Below are 20,030 nucleotides of genomic sequence, written 5' to 3'. Positions count from 1 at the left end.
TTGTGTTAATCCCAAAAATGGGGCTTGTCCAGAGTATCAAGCGTAGAGGTTCTCCAGTCGCTTTCATCCCTTTGCTTCTCATGGGAAAAGGTTCTCCATTGGCTTTCCTCAACATCTCTTATTTTCTTTATTTTCACTTTCTATTTTTCTTCTTCATGTTTTCCCCCTCGATTCTTTTTGCATGTAGAGTTGACGCCACAAAAATTGGCGAGCCGTGCAATTCAGATGTTTTACAGTGATCCTGCGGACTATGACACCCTGGAGGGCTTCCATTCAGAAATTCTCAGTATCTTCGAGTAAGTACCACTAATTCAACTACAACTAATAATATTAAAGGTCAAGAGAAGAGCTTTGTCATAAGCTTCCCAATAATCCAACTCTACAATCAGTCAAATGGTCTCCTTTTCAAGTGCTGTTTGGTTGCCCAGAAAGGGAGCGAGATCTATGATTATTCTGCAACAATTTCCAGGCAACCAAACAACCAACCATCATTTTGACACAAGCATTTCATGTAGGCATGTGTTAATACTGGGAGAGAGAGAGAGAGAGAGAGGGAGAGGAGAGGGGTAGTCATTCACCTCTATCAAACTGTCTAACTTACCTGGTGAACCAATCTTCCTCAGAATTGCCAACTCTGCGTTCCCTGGTAGACATTTTGAAGCACCATCACGTGAGAAAGTAGAGGTCAGTTACCATTGTCTCTGCAGCATCATTTTCCACTTCAGAATAGCTTCCTAACCATACATGTTACTCCAAAACAAAAACAAAAAAAAAAGCCAGAAGGCTTTTGCAGAATGGAAAACCTCTAGTCATGTGGGAAAGGAGAAAATATTCATGGAGTTGCTTAAGAACACAAAGCCTGGCGAGATAGATAACATTACCCTGATAGCAGGCCTGGCAACACCACCTTTCTCCATGGTGGCAAAGAGAGCAGGAGAGAATGTGACTCCCTTCAAAATGATCCAGAATGTCCCCGACGCCTTGTTTGTGCCCACAGTCACAGTGCTGATGCTTTTCTCCGTTAAGCTGATCAGAAAGGCTATGGAAAAATATAGTGAAGAAGCAGAATACAAAGAAAAAAAGAGAGAGGAGAAACGAAAAGAAGAGAGAAGAAAAGGAAGATGAAGCAAAGGCCCATAAGTGATATCAAGATCACTGTTTGTATTACCCCCATATGCATGAGGACTCTGTTCTTCATGATTATGCTTCTTATGCTTTAATAATTAAATTTATTTGTTCCTATATTGTATAATGTCTTAAATGCATCCACAATCAGCAGGAGTCAGTAGATAAATTCCACCCAAGACGGCATCTTCTCCCTACCAGCCATCCCCACCCTGCAAGTAAATTCCCTCTTACAAGTGATTCTTCTTATTCCTATTTTCGAGTCAACAATAAATTCTCTCTCAAATTCTTTTGAATCATTTACTTTGTTATAACTTGTAACCACTATTTATTTGATCCTATGTGAATCTTTAGATCTAAACAAAACAAGCATCGGAATGCACCAATTATATAAATTTATTTTTATATTAATTTTGGGAATTTACGATGAACTAAGTTATTATTTATAGTCATAATTCACCAACACGTATTACGTGGTATTTTAACTCTGATTTGGCCTTTTATGCTCCCTATTCTTTCGGTTTTGATCTCACTTATTGGAATCAACGAGATTGAGTATTAATAATATTTTTGCTAAAATAATATTTTATTGCATTCTATTTTTTTTATAAACATAATAACAAACCTATATTCATAATAAATTAGCCATATTTGCACTATGTCTCCAATTCATATTAGATTATGGTGGTATTTATTTTTTTGTTGAATAGAAAAAATCAAAATATTTGACATTTTTTATTCAGTTAAAACTAACTTATATCAACCATTATAACTAAAATGAACTTATTATTAATAATAGATTCGGTTTAATTATGTTGGTTGATAATAACGAGTTATTTTTAATTAAATAGAAAAAGTCAAACATTTTGGCTTTTTCTATTCAACTAAAAAATAAACATAATCTATGAATGTTAATTAACATAAAAGACTTTAATAAATAACAATTCTTAATATTTTTCGAATTCCTAAAATTTTTTAAATTTGACTTTAAATTGGATTATAATTTTATCACAAGCATAATGTTTTTGACCTACACAAATGTAAGGGTGAAAAAAAAAGGGGGCCTGAGTGGATGGGCAAACATCAATAGATTTGGTAGCAGGAAATGGAGATTTAACAAATTTTGGTATCTAATTCATGCAATTATAAGGTGATTTTCTTTATCCTATTGCATCCTTTCTTAGTACTTTCTGTTTTTGAAAAAATAAAAATAAAAATAAAAATTCTTATGCAAGATGTAAAAATTTCTATACATAAAAATAAGTATATATCTTGTGCATTTAAAAACAATTTTTAAAATTTAAGGAAATAAAAATTTTCAATTTCTCAAATTTTGAAAAGGGATTTTGTGAATAGAAGATAAAATTTTATTTTATTTTTAAATTTTTTATAATAAAAGTACCTATATTTTATATAAAAGTTCTTATTTTTAAAAATAAAAAATAGAAAGTGTATCCAAACACGGCTTAAGTTTGTAACTTTATATTTATATTTTTGTTCCAAAATAGTCTTAGGTTTTTGTATCAACATGTATTAGCAAAATTTGAAACAAAAAGGGCTTGTTTGTCACCAAATTCAAGAAAGAATTGCATCTGGCTTTTTGATTTTGTGGGGAAATCAAATTGATTATTCGAATATGATTATTAAATTTTCAAGCTTCATGTCAAGGGTCCAAACTTTCTAGGACAAATAATTACTAAAAATATTTTTAAAAATTTGCATTCTCCAACACTATCTAAAATATATTTTCATTTTAGAATATATAAAAAAAACCCTTAAATGCATTTTCTTTAAAAATTTTGCTAATAAAAAAACTGATAAGAGACTACCCAATTGGATTTCAATTTCAAAATTTTAATTATAAAAAATAAGTTGAAAAAAATAAAAGTACAGACAACTTGCAATATTTTAAAATCAAATTTGTGTATTTCATATTTTTCTATATTTTCAAGAAAAAAGTTGGCTGCCAAACATGTCCTATATTTTTCTTTTTGGACTGAATTATTTTTATGAAAAAAATTACAAGAAAATGTATCATTCCTGCATGCAAATAGGTACCTGCCTCAATTATTACAAATTAGGAAAATAATAACGATCAACTTGGAACCTCGTGAAATTTAGACATGTTTAATAGTAATATAAAAACAAATGAGATCAAAATACAAAAGAAAATATCAACTTACGATACAATAGAATTATGATATAAAATAATGACACTTCCTATATAAAACAAACAAATGAGATTAGGGCATAATGCATTGTGACATCATCAATATTATCCTTTTCATAGGTACCCAAAAAACAAAAAAAGTACACTTACTGGTGTAGTGAAACCTTACAAATTATTGTAACCTCCTAGTTAGTGTCCCACTTTCCAACTTTCCACTCTCACCTCCCAACATAGGAGGGCTTAAAGCTGTCTTTTTAGCTTAATTTATACATTTGGTCAAATGGGTCCCCCTGTCTCTCCCCCTCCCCAACACTGCTAGTAGAACAAGAAAGCCAGTTACAAGGCAAGAATAGGAATTGTTTTTTCTTTCCCTCGAATAATTCCTTGCTTCCACCAACCCAAAGAATCTAACAAGTCATTCCTTTTATCTTTCAATATATATACACACTCGCAGTTGATTTGAATCCACCTCTGTTTTTGTGTTTTGCCAAAAATGGGACTCGTTCCAAGTCTCATGAGAAAAGGTTCTCCATTGGCTTTCATCATCTTTTATTTTCTCTCCTCTTGCAATTTTTCTTCTTTTATGGCTGTTTTTTTTTTTGTCATTTTTCAATTGTTCATTTTGCATGTAGGGTTGTCGCAAAAACAAATTGTCAGTCTTGCAATGGAGGGAGTTTTGAAGAATCTTGGGCCACGTAGGTATGACAACTTCGAGGACTTCCATTCTTCTATTCTCAGCATCCTCAAGTGAGTACCTCTAATTCAACTACAACTAACAGTATTAAAAATTGAGAGAAGAGCTTTGTCATAAGCTTCCTAATAGTCCAACTCTACAATCAGTCAAAATGGTCTTCTTTAAGTGTTGTTTGGTTGCCCAGAAAAGAAGGGATCTATGATTATTGTGCAACATTTTCCAGGCAACCAAACAACAAACCATCTTCTTGATACAAGCATTTCAGGTCGGCATGTGTTAATACTGGGAGAGAGAGAGAGAGAGGGGTAGTCATTCACCTCTATCAAACTGTCTTAACTTCGCCTGGTGAACAAATCTTCCTCAGAACTGCCAACTCTGCGCTGCCTGGTAGACATTTTGAAGCACCATCACGTCGGGAAGTAGAGGTCAGTTACCATTGTCTCTGCAGCATCATTTTCCGCTCTTCAGAATAGCTTCCTAACCATATATGTTACTCCAAAAAAAAAAAAGCCAGAAGGCTTTTGCAGAATGGAAAAGCTCTAGTGATGACAAAAAGGAGAAAATATTCATGAAGTTGCTTGAGAGCACAAAGCTTGGCGAGATAGATAACATTACCCTGATAGTAGGCCTGGCGATACCACCCTTCTCCATGGTGGCAAAGAGTGCAGGAGAGAAAGCACCTCCCTTCAAAATGATCAAGAATGTCCCTGACGCCTTGTTTGTGCCCTCATTCACACTGTTATCTCTTGTCTCAGTTAAGCTGATCAGAAAAGTTTTGGAAAATTTTACATTAGGAGAAGAAGAAGAAGAAAAAGGAATAAATGCAGGTACCTGATATCATTGTTGTGGTTGTGCCCTTGATCACATTTTCATCTCCCTTCCCTGTTAAGCTCCTTGGAAGGATCCTTGGAATTCAAGATCACTGTTTGTATTACCCCCATATGCATGAGGACTCTGTTCTTCATGATTATGCTTCTTATGCTAGCGCAATGTCAATACATTGCAGCACAAAAATGGCAATTATATGTTAGTAATTAAATTTATTTGTTCCTAAATTGTATAATGTCTAAAATGCATCCACAATCAGCAGGAGTCAGTAGATAAATTCCACCCAAGAGAGCATCTTCTCCCTACCAACCACCCACACCCTGCAAGTAAATTCTCTCTTACAAGTGATTCTTCTTATTCCTATTTTTAGGGTCAACAGCAAAGGTACATTCTACATGCTACCCTCATTCAAAGGACCATGAGGGTATCTAGCAAACATAAGATCATCCATAAACTAGTAAAGAAACCTATGATATCCTGCAAAAATTAAACCGGTTCATTTGATTTGCATAGCAATCCAATAAGCACTACAACTTAAGCATCATTCTCAAGTCTGAGAAAACTTGAGTTCCCATTATTTTTATTCTAGAGAATAGAATTTTCCCTCTTATAATCCAAAGCAATCCTAAGAAAACTGATACTGAGGGTGCTCCACATGGAGCATAGAAGCAGATGACATCATGTACAAATCAGAGAGAGGGAGGGAGAGACCAGGCCGAGTAAGTAGCATGTACAAACTTGCACGGCTGCAGAAGTAGCATGTACAAAAGTAAAATGCAGTAGAAGTAATTGACATCCTCCGCGCATAAAATCTGTAGCTCCTCTAACATCAAACATCAGAAAGAAATAAATACTTTGACTAACTTGTTATCTCGCTAGCTGGTGGATCTGCGATTCCACCTGCCTGATTTAGCTTTGCGCCTACCTTGCTTTCTCTTGTTTGTGCGGACATTAACCTTGGAAGTCGAAGGTGATTTTTCTGTTGATTGAACATGGGGAATTAATGTACTTGTGGATGGGTCAACTTCTGAAGCCAGGACTGGAGGAATGGTGCTCTCCTGCTCTTCCTTCGGTACCAGAGGCTTTTCTGTGGGATCAACTTTAACTCCATGAAAATTATTTAACTCTTCCTTGGCCACTTGATTATGTATGAGGACTTCTTCAGTCTGCAGACATGAAGGACGAATTAGTTCAGCTATAAAATAGAATAAAACAATGAACACCCTGAACCACAGAATATCATAAGGAGTATAGAAGGGCCCGAGGGATAGCTCTCACTAAGAGGCACAGAGAGATTGAGAACCATACTAACTGTAAAACCATGTACTGGAGGGCATATGATTGAAGGGGGAAAAACAGCTCAGCAAAAATCAAAAGAGCTGTATAGTGCCAACAAAGTTGAGAGCTATGTGCTAAAACTAAACATTAAGACAAACCCAGCGTAGAGAATTTTTGAAATGAGGTGGATAAAAGATACTTCAAACAGCCATAACTACCAAGATAGGAAGGCAGCTATAGCAACTAAATCATACAAAAGCGGAAGAAAGGCTAAAACAAGGTCTGTTTATATCAAGCTGCTAACTTTTAGAAATGAGGCTTAACTGTTTCCTCTTACAAGGAAGAACTTTATTTTGTATGTAAGATAAGTTGACTAGAAGCATTACCAGCTACAAAACAAATTAAAATGAACAGATAGTTACAAGAAATTAAAACCTCAGAGCTTCCTCCTACAACTGAATAGACCATGAAAGCCAGTAAGAAAACCAGGCTTGCAAGGTTATAACACACCAGTGCTTCCAAATTAAAAAGAAAAAAACATAAAGAATTATCATAGAATAAAAGTAATTACTTAAAAAAAAAAAAAAATAACATTTTCATATGAACCCCAACCTGATGCTGTTCTGTGCTTTCAATTATATCTGGAACAGGGATCGCCTCTCCATGACTTGAAGCTGCAGTTTCAGGCATACCCAGATCTCCCATATTACAGTCAGATACATGCTGAGATGCAGCATATAAAGATCCAACTGGCATTCTATTACCATTGCTCGGAGAAGTAGGATTTCGAGCAGAACTAGTTGATGCATTACATGGTACAAGCATCAACTTATTTATGGAAGAGTATTTTCCAGCATTTTCATTCACCACCTTGTCCATTCGGGTTTTTAACTTGTTTACTTGCAATTTTGCCTTTTCAATCTTCCAAAGGATCTCTTCCAAGGAATTATCATTGCCTCTGAACTCAAGAGACGACCATCCATCATGAAACCCGAACTCATCATTGTCATTGGTAATCTTACTTGCAGAAACCACTCCTGCAGAAAAGAATGGTATACAAATTGTTCAGTGAGCATGTAGACTCAACACCACAAAATTAGGTGAAGATAAATTCTAAAAACATTTCAATATAGCATATGACATCAATCTTTATTCTAAAAGCACAACATGAAAGTATCCATGGTAAGAATTTTCGGCATTATTAAACTTAATTTTTGTTCAAACAACTAAAACATTTGTATTTTTATGAAACAGGCACTAAAACTATACACAAATTATGAAAGATAAATAAAAAATAAATAAATAAATAAAAAGAATGTTAAGGAGATTTGATTGCAATTTCATTCAAATCAAACCTCTGGACAATATAATTTAAGATCTTTTTTATTTTTTTATCATATTTCTTCCATTACATATGTATAACTGTTTCAATTTATAACTTCACAACATAAAGAACTAGACATTGCAGTATTCTTTTTATTTAGAAACAATTATTCTTTTGAAAAAGGACATGTAGTTAAATATAAATAAAAAGACATTCTTCAAGGAAGAATAAATGACACAAGAAAACATAATCCCTGTGTCAAATACAAAGTGAGACTAAACAAGGAAAAAGTTTCCTCCAAAATCCTTAACTGAAGTAGCACTTCCTTGAGCTGTAAACATAATTCAGAATCAGCTACCCTATTTTCCCACCAATAACTAGGAACCATCAAAGAAGAAACTTTAACAATTTCCTTCATACTGAAGGAATCTTAAAAGGGGCCTATCAATAGAGATCTAGCCTGCATGTTAAAAAGCATTATTCAAACCCCAAATCCCGTGTTCCCAACCCACCTCCCACCAAACACCCAGAGGGTTACCCTCATTCTTATTCTCCTATATATCGGCAAGAAGGCTAGAAATTTATGCTACAGTTGCATATCCCAATTAGATGACCTAGAGAACAAGAAATGATGAAAATTTCACCAATTCCTAGCTGACCATAACAATTCAAGTTAACCCTCCAGACACAAGAAGTTGAAGCACATAACATGAGCAACCGAGTTCATTTAAAAAAAAAAAAATTAATTTCCTTCCAATTTCTTCAGATGACAAAACACTTCATATAGCACAGCAGATGAACTAATTGTATCTTTTGTAATATAGTGTGACTTTTCATAAAGAAACACACATTAGCTGCTAAAATTAATTTTTTTGATAGGAAAAAAGCATTAATATTATTAACAGAGCCCAATCAAAAGACAGCACAACAAAGTACACGAGGACTATACAAAGGTGCCAAAAAGCCAATGAGATGAAGAGATTAACAAAAAACACCTCTCTTGCATTGAAAAGAGTCCAAGCAATCAACAAAATCAAACTATACATACAGGCACATCCAAATACTTTGTAGCCCAAAGCCAGAGAGAGCACAAGAAACAGTTGAGAGCTCAATTCATTGCCAAAAGCTCTACAATTCCTCTCCCTCCACATCAGTTGCTTAAATTATAGAGAAACTGATTGCCTATAAATATATATAATATTATAATTATGCAGAAATAATAGCTTTCAGTTGGCAAAGTAGATCATTCATCCTGTCCTGATAAAACACCTGCACTAGCAATACCCACACCATATTGAAGCACATAAGAATGTTCTTTCTTCTTACCTAGATTACCACAATCATCAATTAGAGAAGCACCTTCACCAACAGAACTCTTATTTTCTGCAAAATACCACTTATCCAAGTTAAACAGAGTTACAATATAGGGAAAAAAACAATGCAAAAAGTGACTTTTGTGTGCCTCATACCATAATATGAGAACAGGTTATGATGTGACATATATGATGCTACATCAACTGTGTCTTCAACTCTTTTTCTTTTCTTCCTCTTCATGATTTTGTTTGTTCGAACTTCATTGGGAAATGGTAGTGACTTTGCACCCAAACCTTCTGAATTGAACTTTTCTAATTCAAACTGCTTTCTCTTATCATATTTTGCAAGTTCTCTGTCATATTTTAATGCTCGAGACTGAAATTCCTTCATTTTAAGTTCCGCCCATTTACATCGCCACATAAGAGGACGTATATAATTCCTCCAATGATCTGTTAGTTTTTTCTTCCTGGAAAATTGAGAAGCACATAAATTGAGTGCATAGAGACATAATAGTCCAAGTCAGACCAAACAAGAATACACAGTCAGGAAAAAGTAAGATGAGAATTTAACACCATGAAGTATTCACTCTCTGAGATAGAACAAGTAGTTAAAGTAGTTCAACACATGTACCATCATATTAGGAAACAAAGGAAAAAATGCATTCTTAGCGTTGGTATAATTTGGCTCAGGTACTTGTATCTGTGGGAATTCTTAAACACTATTTTGGTCCAGAGTGCAATTAGTTTATCAGTTAAATACTTCCTTGGTGCATCACACATCACAAGACCTTTAATAACAAATGACGAATAAAAAGAGACCTAGCATAGGTTGTGAGGGGTTTGTAATAGGCATCAAATAGGGATGTCAATGTGATAGGTTTCTTGTGCCCATTGGGTAGCATATGTACACATAAGGGATGGGTTGGGAATATATTTATGACCCAAGATGGTTTCAGGCTGGGTTAGGTTTCGCTCCATCCACCCAGTCCTGCCCAAGATAGCAATAACTTTTATATTTCCATAAACAGTCTTTATTCTCAGCAGGCTCTAACTCTAGTCTCCTGTTCCTCCCTCCATTCCTTCCTTATCTCTATTCATTGCATAAGATTTCAAGATGAAAGATGTGGAAGGAATATTTAGGAATCAAGGCCCTTGATGAAGAAGATCTTCAAAACAAGTTGCATGAACTGCTGCTTGTGGAAGGTTCAGCAAAGAAGGGAACCCAATCTGCTATAACAGCTACAGAGGTTTGCTTTTTTCTGATGGATGAAAGCATCCCAATGTACTCTAATGGCAAATTCAATTCTTGAAGAAGAGCATAGAAAGTTGGAATTCATCCTCAACCAGATCTGCACCTTTCTTCAAGTCAAGAATATCAAGCATTCATGGGGAATGGGAAGATAGACCTTCCACAGGCAACCTATTTGATTTCATGCTTCTTTGGTCCTCAAGTTGCTTCATTATTAGTTTAACTTGTTTTTTGTTGTGTAAAAGTTGTTTATCAGTCCATAGAGGTTCAAGTATTCAGATTTTCAATATCATATGAAAAGGGGGCAGGGATTGTAGGGTGAATCTTTTGCATATGGGGATTGGATGTATCAGCCACCTCGCCCCGGCTCTGGGAAAGGGACGGATTAGTCAAATTCCTCTTCAGATCGTGGTCGATGAAAAGGCAGCACACCCCAAACCCACCCTGTTGCCATTCTTAGCATGGAGAGGTTCCAGGTTCCAATCAATGTAACAAAAGGAGGGGAAAAAAAGGTTACCTATAAAAGAAAGAGAATAAATAACTTGAAAAATGGATGACAGCAGGCGGAACACATAACCAGACCTTTCTTAAATTCTTGGTTCTGGCTCCAACTTACCAGCCTGAAATGAAATCCAAAGTCTCCTAAAAGAATTGGAAGTGTAACAAGGAAAAATCTACCTTGCCCTGGAAAGTGAAAAAAAATTAGCTTCAAAAGCCCAAAGGCTCAAGGCCACTTAACACTGCATAAACAAGTGATCTCCCAATTCCAGCAAGTCCCTACACCAAGTGTGTCACTGTCAAACATTTACTTTTTAACACCGTGAAGGTACAAAATGCCACCTTAACATATGCCACAGGAATCCAAACCTTTCAGCTTGAAAAGCAATCTCAATATTGGCCACACTTCAAAGTACAATAACTAAAAATTTTCAACTCCCATCACATTATTCTTCAGCCAACCTTTTTATTTACCGTAATCCCAAAAAGATGAGACTTCCATGAGAGAAATTAGGCTCCTTATGAGCATTTTCATCTGATGGAAAAGCACATGCTTTTTTTTTTAATCCTTTTCCTTGGGCAACAACTTTCTTAACTTCTCTCCCCAGGTACCTTGTTTTTCCAAACCCAATCTAGCAAACTCTCTCTAAGCTTGAGCCCTCTACCTAATTCTAATGTGAAAGGCAGATAAACCACTCTTTTTATCACCGTTTCCTTTTCCAACACCTTTGATAAATCCCCAACTTACCAAAAAAACCTCCTTACTCCACTGTTCGACTATCTTTCAAATATTTAAGCTTCTTCTTGACAATATAAATTGGACATCAATTAAAAAGAGAACCCAAGCAAAAGAAAACCTCTCCATGTTCTAAACACTCACAATCAATTGGAACAAGGAATAATCTTCAAAAAGGCCTCATAGAAAGTTATTGAGTTGCTTTAGGAAAAAGCTCCTCCTACTCTGGAAAACTGAAAAAAAAAATTTCAAACAGAAAACAAAAAAACAAAAAACATAAACATGCATAATGATAATGATGATACCAACAACAACAAAAAAGACAAACACAAAAGCAAAACCAAACCTGCCCAATCATGTCATATCCAAACTGTCAGAGTCAGCTGACAATATAAACCAACCTATCACAGAACTGCAATCCATCAACCCATTTTTCTCGCCAAACCTAGTGAAGTCTCTCATAGCTAAAGGGGAAAAAATAGAATAAAAAATAAAAATAAAATAAAAAATCTCAATATGGTTCATTTTCAAAAGGATCTAATCATAACCTTCCCTACTTAAACCAGAAAACCCCAAGAATGCCCAAGAAAACCATTCCCAGATTAAAATAAAAATTAATTAATTAATTAAAAAAATGGAAATGAAATGAAATGAGAATATCACACCCAAACATTCAAATGCAACCCATATTAATCTACTTAGTCTCACCATTAATGCATCTTTCAAACTTTTAAAATGTCAAACATCCTAACAATTTGTAAATTCTCCTCTCTCATGGATGTATTGAGTTGTATTAACCACTGTCAATGTCAAACTCTTACCCTTATTGAGGAACCAAATCCTTAAAGAAGAGGAATTCAATTAAAAGAAATAAAAACAATAATAATCGTAATAATGAATTTCACTTTCTTTATCCTTTTTGATAGGTAACTTCTTTTGGCTACATGAAATCAAAATTAGAACCTTCTTATCCATACAACAGTCTATTTTGAGCCATGCCTCAAGGGCAATTTATTTCCTTTATCCTATTTGGCAGTAATGATAAGTCCAACTTTCAATCGACATACCCATGTCGATAGGACACTACACAAGTGTGGGGATCAGATCCTTGGCAGGTAGCTATTTTGCTTTGAATATGACTTAATTGAATTGATTTCTTTCTTTATTTTCTACTTCCTTTAACTGATATTTCCATAGAAGAAACAAACATGGATGGAAAATAAACATATCTAACAATATTTAGGAATAAGAAAGAAAGATAGGGATAAAAGAGAAAACTTCGATGAGTTTTTATTAATAGTATCTTTGTTTCTTAGTCGTCAAGCTGTGGCCTAATTGTAAGGGTGAGTATCAGGATGTGTGGTAGAGGCACATGGGCTTCGATTCCATTGGGAATCCCAGGATTATCCTGAGCTGGCTGTGGCAGCTGCAGTCAGGCTCCACGAGGTTTGGAAGCTATGGGTGGGTTTGAAGGGCCTTGCCATGGTGGGGTTTCCCAGTTATCAAAAGAAAAAAAATGCTATCTTTGTTCTTAATTGATCTTTTTCGTTCTCTTTTATTGTGCCATATCCTAGTATCCATACACTTTATTGGGATCCTTGTTAGCCATCCGTCTAACCTAAGATTTATAGGTGAGAAAGACCAAGGCACATAACCACACCCCACACCTATGCTCTAACCCATGCAACATAGTTTGGGTGCTAAGGGAAATGTGGATAAAAGTAATCCATTTCCCTTGTTTAGCATGATCAGGGAATATATAGATATATATAAATAGATAGATAGATAGATAGATAGATAGATATATTAATGTGCTAATCTACTCATCTATTAATAAAAATGAAAATAGTAAAATGGATTTTATTGATAGATGAGTGATTTAACCACAAATGTGCAAATGAAATAAAGATCCTAATTCACTCAAAAACAAGAGTTACTTCCAGTGAAAGCAAGAATCTACTAAATGAACCACACACAAAGAATTTTCATTTAGGTCTAAGGGTTTCAAATAAATAATAAAAACCTACTAAAAAATCATCATCCTCACTTTGGATATTATATAGGCTTTTCATATCTCTAAAAAAGTGGAACAAAGACAGAAAATGAGGCAAGAAAACATTAACAAGTCACAAAAACAAAGAAACATGGAACAAATTCAAATAAAAGGAGAGTGGTAATGGTAGTTTTAAGAGGAAAAATATTATGGTGCACCACCTCCTTTAATGAATTCAGATCCCTTCTACATTCAATCCTTTTTAGAGGATCGAAAGCCTAAAAAATATGCTACTAAATCATTAAAAATCCTTTCCATTCACAATTCCATCAATTCCAATTCAATTCCTTTACTTGCTTGGAAAATCCTTTCATTCCCAAGATAGTGTTAAAAATAATTACCCTTCCTTTCTAAAAAAATTGCTACCAAAACTTCGCAAATTTTGTTGCCTTGAGGCCTAGCTCAAATGGCAAAGGATGTAAGGTGCGATCGTAGAGGTTTTAGGCTCAACTCCATCTATACTCTCCTCCCACCCCCACTCGTACAAACAAAAATAAAAAGGAAATAAGAAAAAAATGTATAATGTTGTCTTCTTAAAGAGACCTCTCATTGCCACCCAACTATACTCCAATTTTAATTCATTAGGAATTTAGCTTGAAATGGATCAGATTTTTTTTGTGTTTTTGGATCGGAAAATAAAAAATAACAAATTAAAAGGTGCACAAGTGGATTGTAACAATTGTTGGATCATATTTATATGTTGCTATATGTTCTCTTTCATTATTAGAAACACAATTATATCTTTTCTATTGTTAAAAATATCAAGAAGGATGAGACATCCTTCCATGATATGCAGATTTGATCAAAACAAGATAAGAAACGCCTTAAAGAGGAAGACTTCAAAAATTTAAGCATGAACCATAACAAACACAAATTACAACTCAAGGAAGTAGGGGAAAAAAAACACTCCCATGAAAGGCACCAAACTTTTCAACCCTTTTTTTTTACTGAAAGTTCATCCACATAGTTGGTTAAGTGAAACAAAAGGAATACTTGAACTCCATACTAATATAGAAAATTTGGCTAAGCTACCCATCAAACCTCCAAGAACGTCTTTCCTTCTTTATCACCTATACAATGACAAAAACAAAATTTCCATCTACTATAAGACAATTAAGACCTAAAGCTTTGTCAGTAAAGCTATAAGCTCAACCTTAATAGCAAAAGCCAAGCCCTAACCTGGAGGTTTAGAGTAAGCCTTTATCATGTATCCCAATGATCTTGAAGCATTCAATCAATTCCAAATTGGCTTGGGACACCCCAAGAACATCCATCAAAGTATTAACTTAACCCTAAGGCAGCGGTGACAATACATGATAAGTCTTCTCAATCAACATCTTAGACTTGCATACAATGTGCCAATTTAACAATATAAGGCTCAATGGAATGCTATGAAGGCTTCCCTAGCAAAGACCTAAAGGGAGGAAGAAGAGTGAAACAAGATGCAAATTGCATCTACATTCTTCAAGCATCCTAAAAAATCATTGTAGTAGAAAGTTAGGGTGGTGGGACCTTTGCGTTTGATTTCTAATGATGGTTTGGTTGTCAACTTCCAGGATATTCATTCTATCAATGCCGAGTGCGAAACCTGATTTGTGCAGTGAAGAGGTTTAGGAAAGGGTAGCCCTAGATAGGACATCATGGGTGATGGGAGCCTTTCCAATATGTCTTTCTGAAAATTTGCTTCCGTTAGCAAGTGGTTGGGATTTCCAATGGATGGTTTTGAAAAAGAAGTTGTGTCCCTATTGAGAAAGTTGGAAGCCAAAAAGGGTCACAGAGTGATGGCCCCGAGTACTAAGAGGAGGTCTTTCTCTATCTCGCTTTGAGAGGGAGCTTCAAAAGTTAGAGTGCTCAATTAACTACAATCAATCAAGCAGAAAAGGGAGGAGCAAGAAGAGCGGATGGGAATTAGTTCCAGAGTGTCCAAGCTAGAGATAAGACGAGGGGCAAGAAGGTGGAGAAGAGGAGTTACATTCTCTTCAAAATTGAAAGGGATTCAAAGAAGTTGGATTGTTTTGTTTTTTATAAAGGGGCAAAAGGTAGTTGCATCTGGTAATGGCTTGGGTTAGTGGATTTTGTTGATATGGGTGGTTGATGCTCAATTTTTTGGCGGTTTGAAAGCTTTGGTCAGATAGCAAATTGTGATCTTGATAGCTTGCAAATAGGTCATATGGGAGCCCTTTGTTTTTCTATTTCTTTAGGCAATGTTTTTGTTTCGGGTCGTGGTTTGTTGCTTCTCTTTTCCCTTTGCTTGCCTTCTGATGCTCTTTGTATGCTCCATATGTACTTTGGTGCACCTTTTCCAAACATTTTTAATATATTTGCTTATTTACCTATCAGAAAAAGTTCATTAAACATATATTGTTACATTATCTAGAATTCAATTTCCATATTTACATCCGTCAGAGCGTATAAGGAGAATTTGTTGATGTTTGCTCTTTAGATATAAAGGAGGCATATATCAGTTTCACATGTACTTGTTTTCGAGGTTTTCAAGAGGAATGTGAATCTTACCTTACACTCATTCAAGTTAATAGGAAAAACTGTGTTTGAGTAGGTGACAAAGAATCTTTTCCTGTGGAGAGTACTTAGGGATCAAAGTCCAGAAACACACTTCATTGCAATGCCATCTTCTCAAAAAAGCCCCCCCCTACCATCCAATCTCAAAAGTTGTAGTGAGATGATCTTCATGCATAGGCTTAGGTAGATGCCTGGGGGGTGTTTACTGAAGAGGAGGGGGTAGTGATGTTAAAAAATTCCAGTTCCAGCTAAAGGCGATAAGAAGCAAGAGAAAAGAAAGAGTGGGTGGGGACAGCAAAACAAAACCAAAAAAGAAGAAGAAAGAAGGAAAATGAAAACAAAACAAAAACAAAAATGAAAAAGATTATTCAGTGAATATGGAGGGTCATAAGGTGAAGAGAATCATCAACTATCGAAGTTCTCACAATGAAACTAAACTAATGCTGTTACCAAAAACGTAAATAAAATGGAAAAGGCATCTTCTAAAAATTTGTCAGAATTGGAGATTTTGATGAAAAATTACTATTTGCATCTAAAAATTTTTTAAAATCATATATAAGAACTTTATGGGAAATGTCCAAGCATATATATAATTTACATTGGTCCCATGAAAGGTATCACAGTTTAGGTTTCTAGACTCTATGGGAAATGTCTGAGCCTATATATAAAGACATGATTAATATATACATAAAAATGTACCTTACTCGAAATGCTTCACTACGGCCATCTGACATATTGCCATGATGGAACTGTGAATCCACTTCAGCATCACTCATAATTGAACCACCACCATCATCATCATCAGTGTTGCCAAAAGAACTTGAGCTCTCTGTTTCGTCATTCTGGTATTGAGCTTCAACCAGCTCAATGTCATCAGAATTTGTGCAGTCAGTTACATTAATTTCCATATCTTCACTTCCATTCTGTGCTATAATCTGTTCTTCGGATAGCCCTTCCATGTCAAAGGTATTGTCCTCATAATTACTCGCACAACTTAAAATCTTATTATCATCTAGTTGGTCTTCCTGGACACTCCCATTCTGCTTCTCCATAGCAGGCAAAACTTCAACAGCAAATTCTGATTTCACTTCTGGGGATAAATTAGGACCATTCTCCTCCTTACCAGGTGAAACTTCCATATTAAATTCTGATTTCAAATCAGAACCATTCTCCTTCTCCTTACTAGGAGAAATTTCCCTTGTAAATTCTGCTTTCACTTCTGGGGATAAATCAGGACCCATAATGCAATATCATGAAAACTCAGCTCGTCTGTCTAACATTCACTCAACAATCCACCTGCATCAACATGCAACACAGCCTTGCTTTTTAATTAATTCAATAACTTCACTTCCAATTTTAGTCCAAAAAGAAAGAATACAAGAAAAATCATCCTGATAAAAGAGAGTAAAGAAAATTGATATTCTGGCATGACACTTCAATAATTGCGAATTGAATGAAAGAGGTATTTATAATATTTGGGATACTGAAAAGGGACAAATACAGCTTTTCCAATATTATTGAAGATCAATACAGATACGATAATAACAGATAATAAATAACATCCTACAAAGGTTGAGCCTAAATTTGGGATTGCTCTCTAGAACCAGTTTCCCCATAAGTTAACTACTACTGGTTTCCACCCGAATCCAAGTGGCTCTTCCTCACTTTTTACCATCTTTATTATTCAAAAAAAAAAAAAAAAACCCACATCAATTGATATTAGAGCAGTATAAACTTCCCAATTCAATGGGCCTCAGCCTCAAAAACAAGATGAAAGGTCTCCTGGTGGTCACTGAAAGCTATATAGTGAGAGTTTCACAAAAGCCTGGTGATTTGTTATGATCCTAAATAGGTTACAAGTTGTATGGGCCTTTTGGCTTACTGGTCAAGGTTTCTAACAATTCATATGCCGATGCCCTCTGTAACTGAATTTCAATCCCATAAACCCTAAAAGCGGGAAAGAGAAAATCAACATATCCACTATCTTGAATTCCACGGAGTCGAAATTTTAAGACGAATCCAATTCTGCAAAGAGTTCAAGAACCCACTGATACAGAAAAAGAAAACAAACACTGGGAAATCGGATCCATGCAACCAAACAAAAACGAAATTCTCTGAAAACCCTAATTGTACATAACGCAAATACACAAAAACAAACCTCAAAATTACGAATTCAAGCTCCAAATTCTCTCGAAACGCTTCGGTTTTCAGTCCACCGAACACGAAGCCGACGAAGAAACGGTGGTGGCAACTAGAATAAGCCTGGTTTCCACATCGAAACGATGTCGTTTCAGTGAGCTCCGATCAAAGAAGAAGAAACCGTACGGAAGCAGAGCTTACCGGAGTTCAGATGCCTCAGTCATTTCCCACCATCATCTTCTCCTTATGATGCTGGAAAAAAATAAATAATTTTTTTTATTATTATTTGCCCTTTTCATGGTTTGATTTCAAAATAGCGAAATTTTTTAAGGCCTTGTTTTGTTAAATAAAAAAAATGGCTGCCTCCGTTCAAGTTATTGCAACTTTCAGGGACCTCTTCTGCAATTTCTGAAATAACTGCTATATTTTGAGGATAGGCAAATGACCTTTGTGCCCCTACTTGTCTTCGTTGGTAGCGCAAGGTTGGCCTAATATGTAAAGATTGTGGGAGATAAGTGTAATTTCATAAACAAACTGAAACATCTAAGACATTTTCATACCATGAATACCTGTTATAAGTTTTTATTTAAAATAACATCATAAAATCCAATTAGTAAATTAGTTTTAGAAATAGTTATTAATTAATTTTGGAAAATTAAATTTTATTTGAGAACTTCTACGGGGAAAAATAATTTTCTTAATTTATTCTCCATTACCACATTCTAAAATATTTAAATTATGTTTGGTTATGGGAGAAATGTGAGGGAAAGAAAATAAGAAATAATTTAAACCTAAAAAATTATTTTATATTTTTTTTCAAACTCATTTTACTTATTTCTCTTTATCATATAAAAATTATTTTATAAATTTTTAACAAAATTTAATTATATTTTCTTTTCTTTTGTATTTTCCATAGTGAAAGTAAATACGAGTAACACTTTTTATATTTCCTTAGTACTTTTTAATTATGTTTGGTCCCCAAAAAGTATCAAGAAAAGAAAAAAACTGTAAAGAAAAATTATATTTTTCATGTTTGGTTGTCCTATGAAAAAAAAAATCAAATATCATTAAAACTAATTAAAAACTTAAATATTTTTAAATTATTTAATCTTTATATAGATGAGTGAAAATAAGTAAAATGAATTTGAAATAACAAATAAAAATAATTTATCGAATTTTAATGTATTTTTTATTTTACTTTTTTTTTCTTTCCTTGTACTTTTCTTTGGTATTTTCTTTCCCTTGTATTTTCCCATAAATTTTTTGGGAACCAAACATAACCTTCGGGAACCAACATAGTCTTACTATATTTTTAATTTTTATTTATAATCAAATTATGTATGTTATTCTAATTTTTATTATAATATAAGAGAAAATATTGAATAATAATTATGAATATAATATTTAAGACTATATTGCAATTTTTTTTTTTATAAGTTGGAGATGCAAGTTCTTTATTCAACTAAATTGTTGATTTTAATTGAAGTATTCAATTTTAAGAATAAAATTTAAAATTACAATAAATCTAAAATAAACCTAGCAAGTTACATAAAATGTGAATAAATGTACATATCATGAATTTTATTTTACATTTAACTTAATTTTTTAATTGAATATAAAATTTAATAAATAAAAATAGAATCAATAAAAATAAACTAAAATTAAAATATATATATGTATAAATTAAAATTAGCATATGCAATTTTCTTATTTATTTTTTAAAAAATGGATACATCCATTCTTTGCAAGTGCAATGGTTGGGAGTGTGTGGTCCCACATCATTTTGTATCAAAACAAAGTTTGGCTTGACGTTAGCTATTAAGTATGGGTGTTTGATGTAGGATGAATGGAAGTCTAATATCCCACATTGGCTTATTACCAATGTTGGTTGTGCCTTATATATGAAGCTACCTCTACTTCCCCTTAGCTTAAGTTTTGAGAGTGTATATGGTCTCACATCTAACTTAGGACGGATGAAAACTTAATGTACCACGTCGATTGATTACTAATGTTGGTTGGCCTTGTATGTGGGGTTGTCTATACCCCCGTTAACTTAAAATTTTTGGAGTATATGTGGTACTGCATCCTTTGGTATTAGAGCGA

At 34.3% G+C, this 20,030-nt stretch overlaps 3 protein-coding genes across 5 annotated transcripts; 2 read left to right on the top strand and 1 right to left on the bottom strand.

The window, feature by feature from the left end:
* LOC117932778 lies at positions 1-5,004 on the top strand. 2 transcript variants are annotated; one of them, XM_034854103.1, is made up of 5 exons: positions 1-90; positions 188-296; positions 624-684; positions 781-1,151; positions 4,908-5,004. In XM_034854103.1, exons 1-4 carry the CDS (start codon positions 18-20, stop codon positions 1,123-1,125), a joined length of 588 nt encoding a protein of 195 aa, XP_034709994.1. In that variant the 5' UTR covers positions 1-17; the 3' UTR covers positions 1,126-1,151; positions 4,908-5,004. The 2 variants fall into 2 exon arrangements, with proteins under 2 accessions (XP_034709994.1, XP_034709993.1); XM_034854102.1 differs by lacking the exon at positions 4,908-5,004 and having other exon boundaries at positions 781-1,242.
* On the top strand, positions 3,783-4,929 carry LOC117932780. 2 transcript variants are annotated; one of them, XM_034854105.1, is made up of 4 exons: positions 3,783-3,819; positions 3,928-3,994; positions 4,354-4,414; positions 4,504-4,929. In XM_034854105.1, exons 1-4 carry the CDS (start codon positions 3,789-3,791, stop codon positions 4,822-4,824), a joined length of 480 nt encoding a protein of 159 aa, XP_034709996.1. In that variant the 5' UTR covers positions 3,783-3,788; the 3' UTR covers positions 4,825-4,929. The 2 variants fall into 2 exon arrangements, with proteins under 2 accessions (XP_034709996.1, XP_034709995.1); XM_034854104.1 differs by having other exon boundaries at positions 3,928-4,042.
* Positions 5,005-5,292: 288 nt separating the features above from the next.
* Positions 5,293-18,172, bottom strand: LOC117932777. Its single transcript, XM_034854101.1, has 6 exons — positions 17,947-18,172; positions 16,488-17,084; positions 8,889-9,199; positions 8,746-8,802; positions 6,708-7,132; positions 5,293-5,983 (listed from the first exon to the last, which is right to left on the bottom strand). The coding sequence occupies exons 2-6, from the start codon at positions 17,027-17,029 to the stop codon at positions 5,693-5,695; spliced, it is 1,626 nt and encodes a 541-aa protein (XP_034709992.1). The 5' UTR covers positions 17,030-17,084; positions 17,947-18,172; the 3' UTR covers positions 5,293-5,692.
* Between the last annotated feature and the right edge of the window lie 1,858 nt (positions 18,173-20,030).

The sequence above is a fragment of the Vitis riparia genome, chromosome 15, assembly GCF_004353265.1.
Source record: "Vitis riparia cultivar Riparia Gloire de Montpellier isolate 1030 chromosome 15, EGFV_Vit.rip_1.0, whole genome shotgun sequence".
NCBI lineage: Eukaryota > Viridiplantae > Streptophyta > Magnoliopsida > Vitales > Vitaceae > Vitis > Vitis riparia.
This window is presented reverse-complemented; position numbering and strand designations above follow the sequence as displayed.

What these genes read in the sequence shown, in the direction of transcription:
- LOC117932778 (XM_034854103.1), top strand. Translation starts at nt 18, where the DNA reads ATGGGGCTTGTCCAGAGTATCAAGCGTAGAGGTTCTCCAGTCGCTTTC. An exon ending in GAAATTCTCAGTATCTTCGA is followed by an intron (nt 297 to 623) that starts GTAAGTACCACT and finishes AATCTTCCTCAG; the next exon opens with AATTGCCAACTCTGCGTTCC. An exon ending in CATCACGTGAGAAAGTAGAG is followed by an intron (nt 685 to 780) that starts GTCAGTTACCAT and finishes AAAAAAAGCCAG; the next exon opens with AAGGCTTTTGCAGAATGGAA.
- LOC117932780 (XM_034854104.1), top strand. Translation starts at nt 3,789, where the DNA reads ATGGGACTCGTTCCAAGTCTCATGAGAAAAG. An exon ending in TCCAAGTCTCATGAGAAAAG is followed by an intron (nt 3,820 to 3,927) that starts GTTCTCCATTGG and finishes TTTTGCATGTAG; the next exon opens with GGTTGTCGCAAAAACAAATT. An exon ending in TCTATTCTCAGCATCCTCAA is followed by an intron (nt 4,043 to 4,353) that starts GTGAGTACCTCT and finishes AATCTTCCTCAG; the next exon opens with AACTGCCAACTCTGCGCTGC.
- LOC117932777 (XM_034854101.1), bottom strand. Translation starts at nt 17,029, where the DNA reads ATGGGTCCTGATTTATCCCCAGAAGTGAAAGCAGAATTTACAAGGGAA. An exon ending in AGTGAAGCATTTCGAGTAAG is followed by an intron (nt 9,200 to 16,487) that starts GTACATTTTTAT and finishes TCAATTTTCCAG; the next exon opens with GAAGAAAAAACTAACAGATC. An exon ending in TAACCTGTTCTCATATTATG is followed by an intron (nt 8,803 to 8,888) that starts GTATGAGGCACA and finishes GGTATTTTGCAG; the next exon opens with AAAATAAGAGTTCTGTTGGT.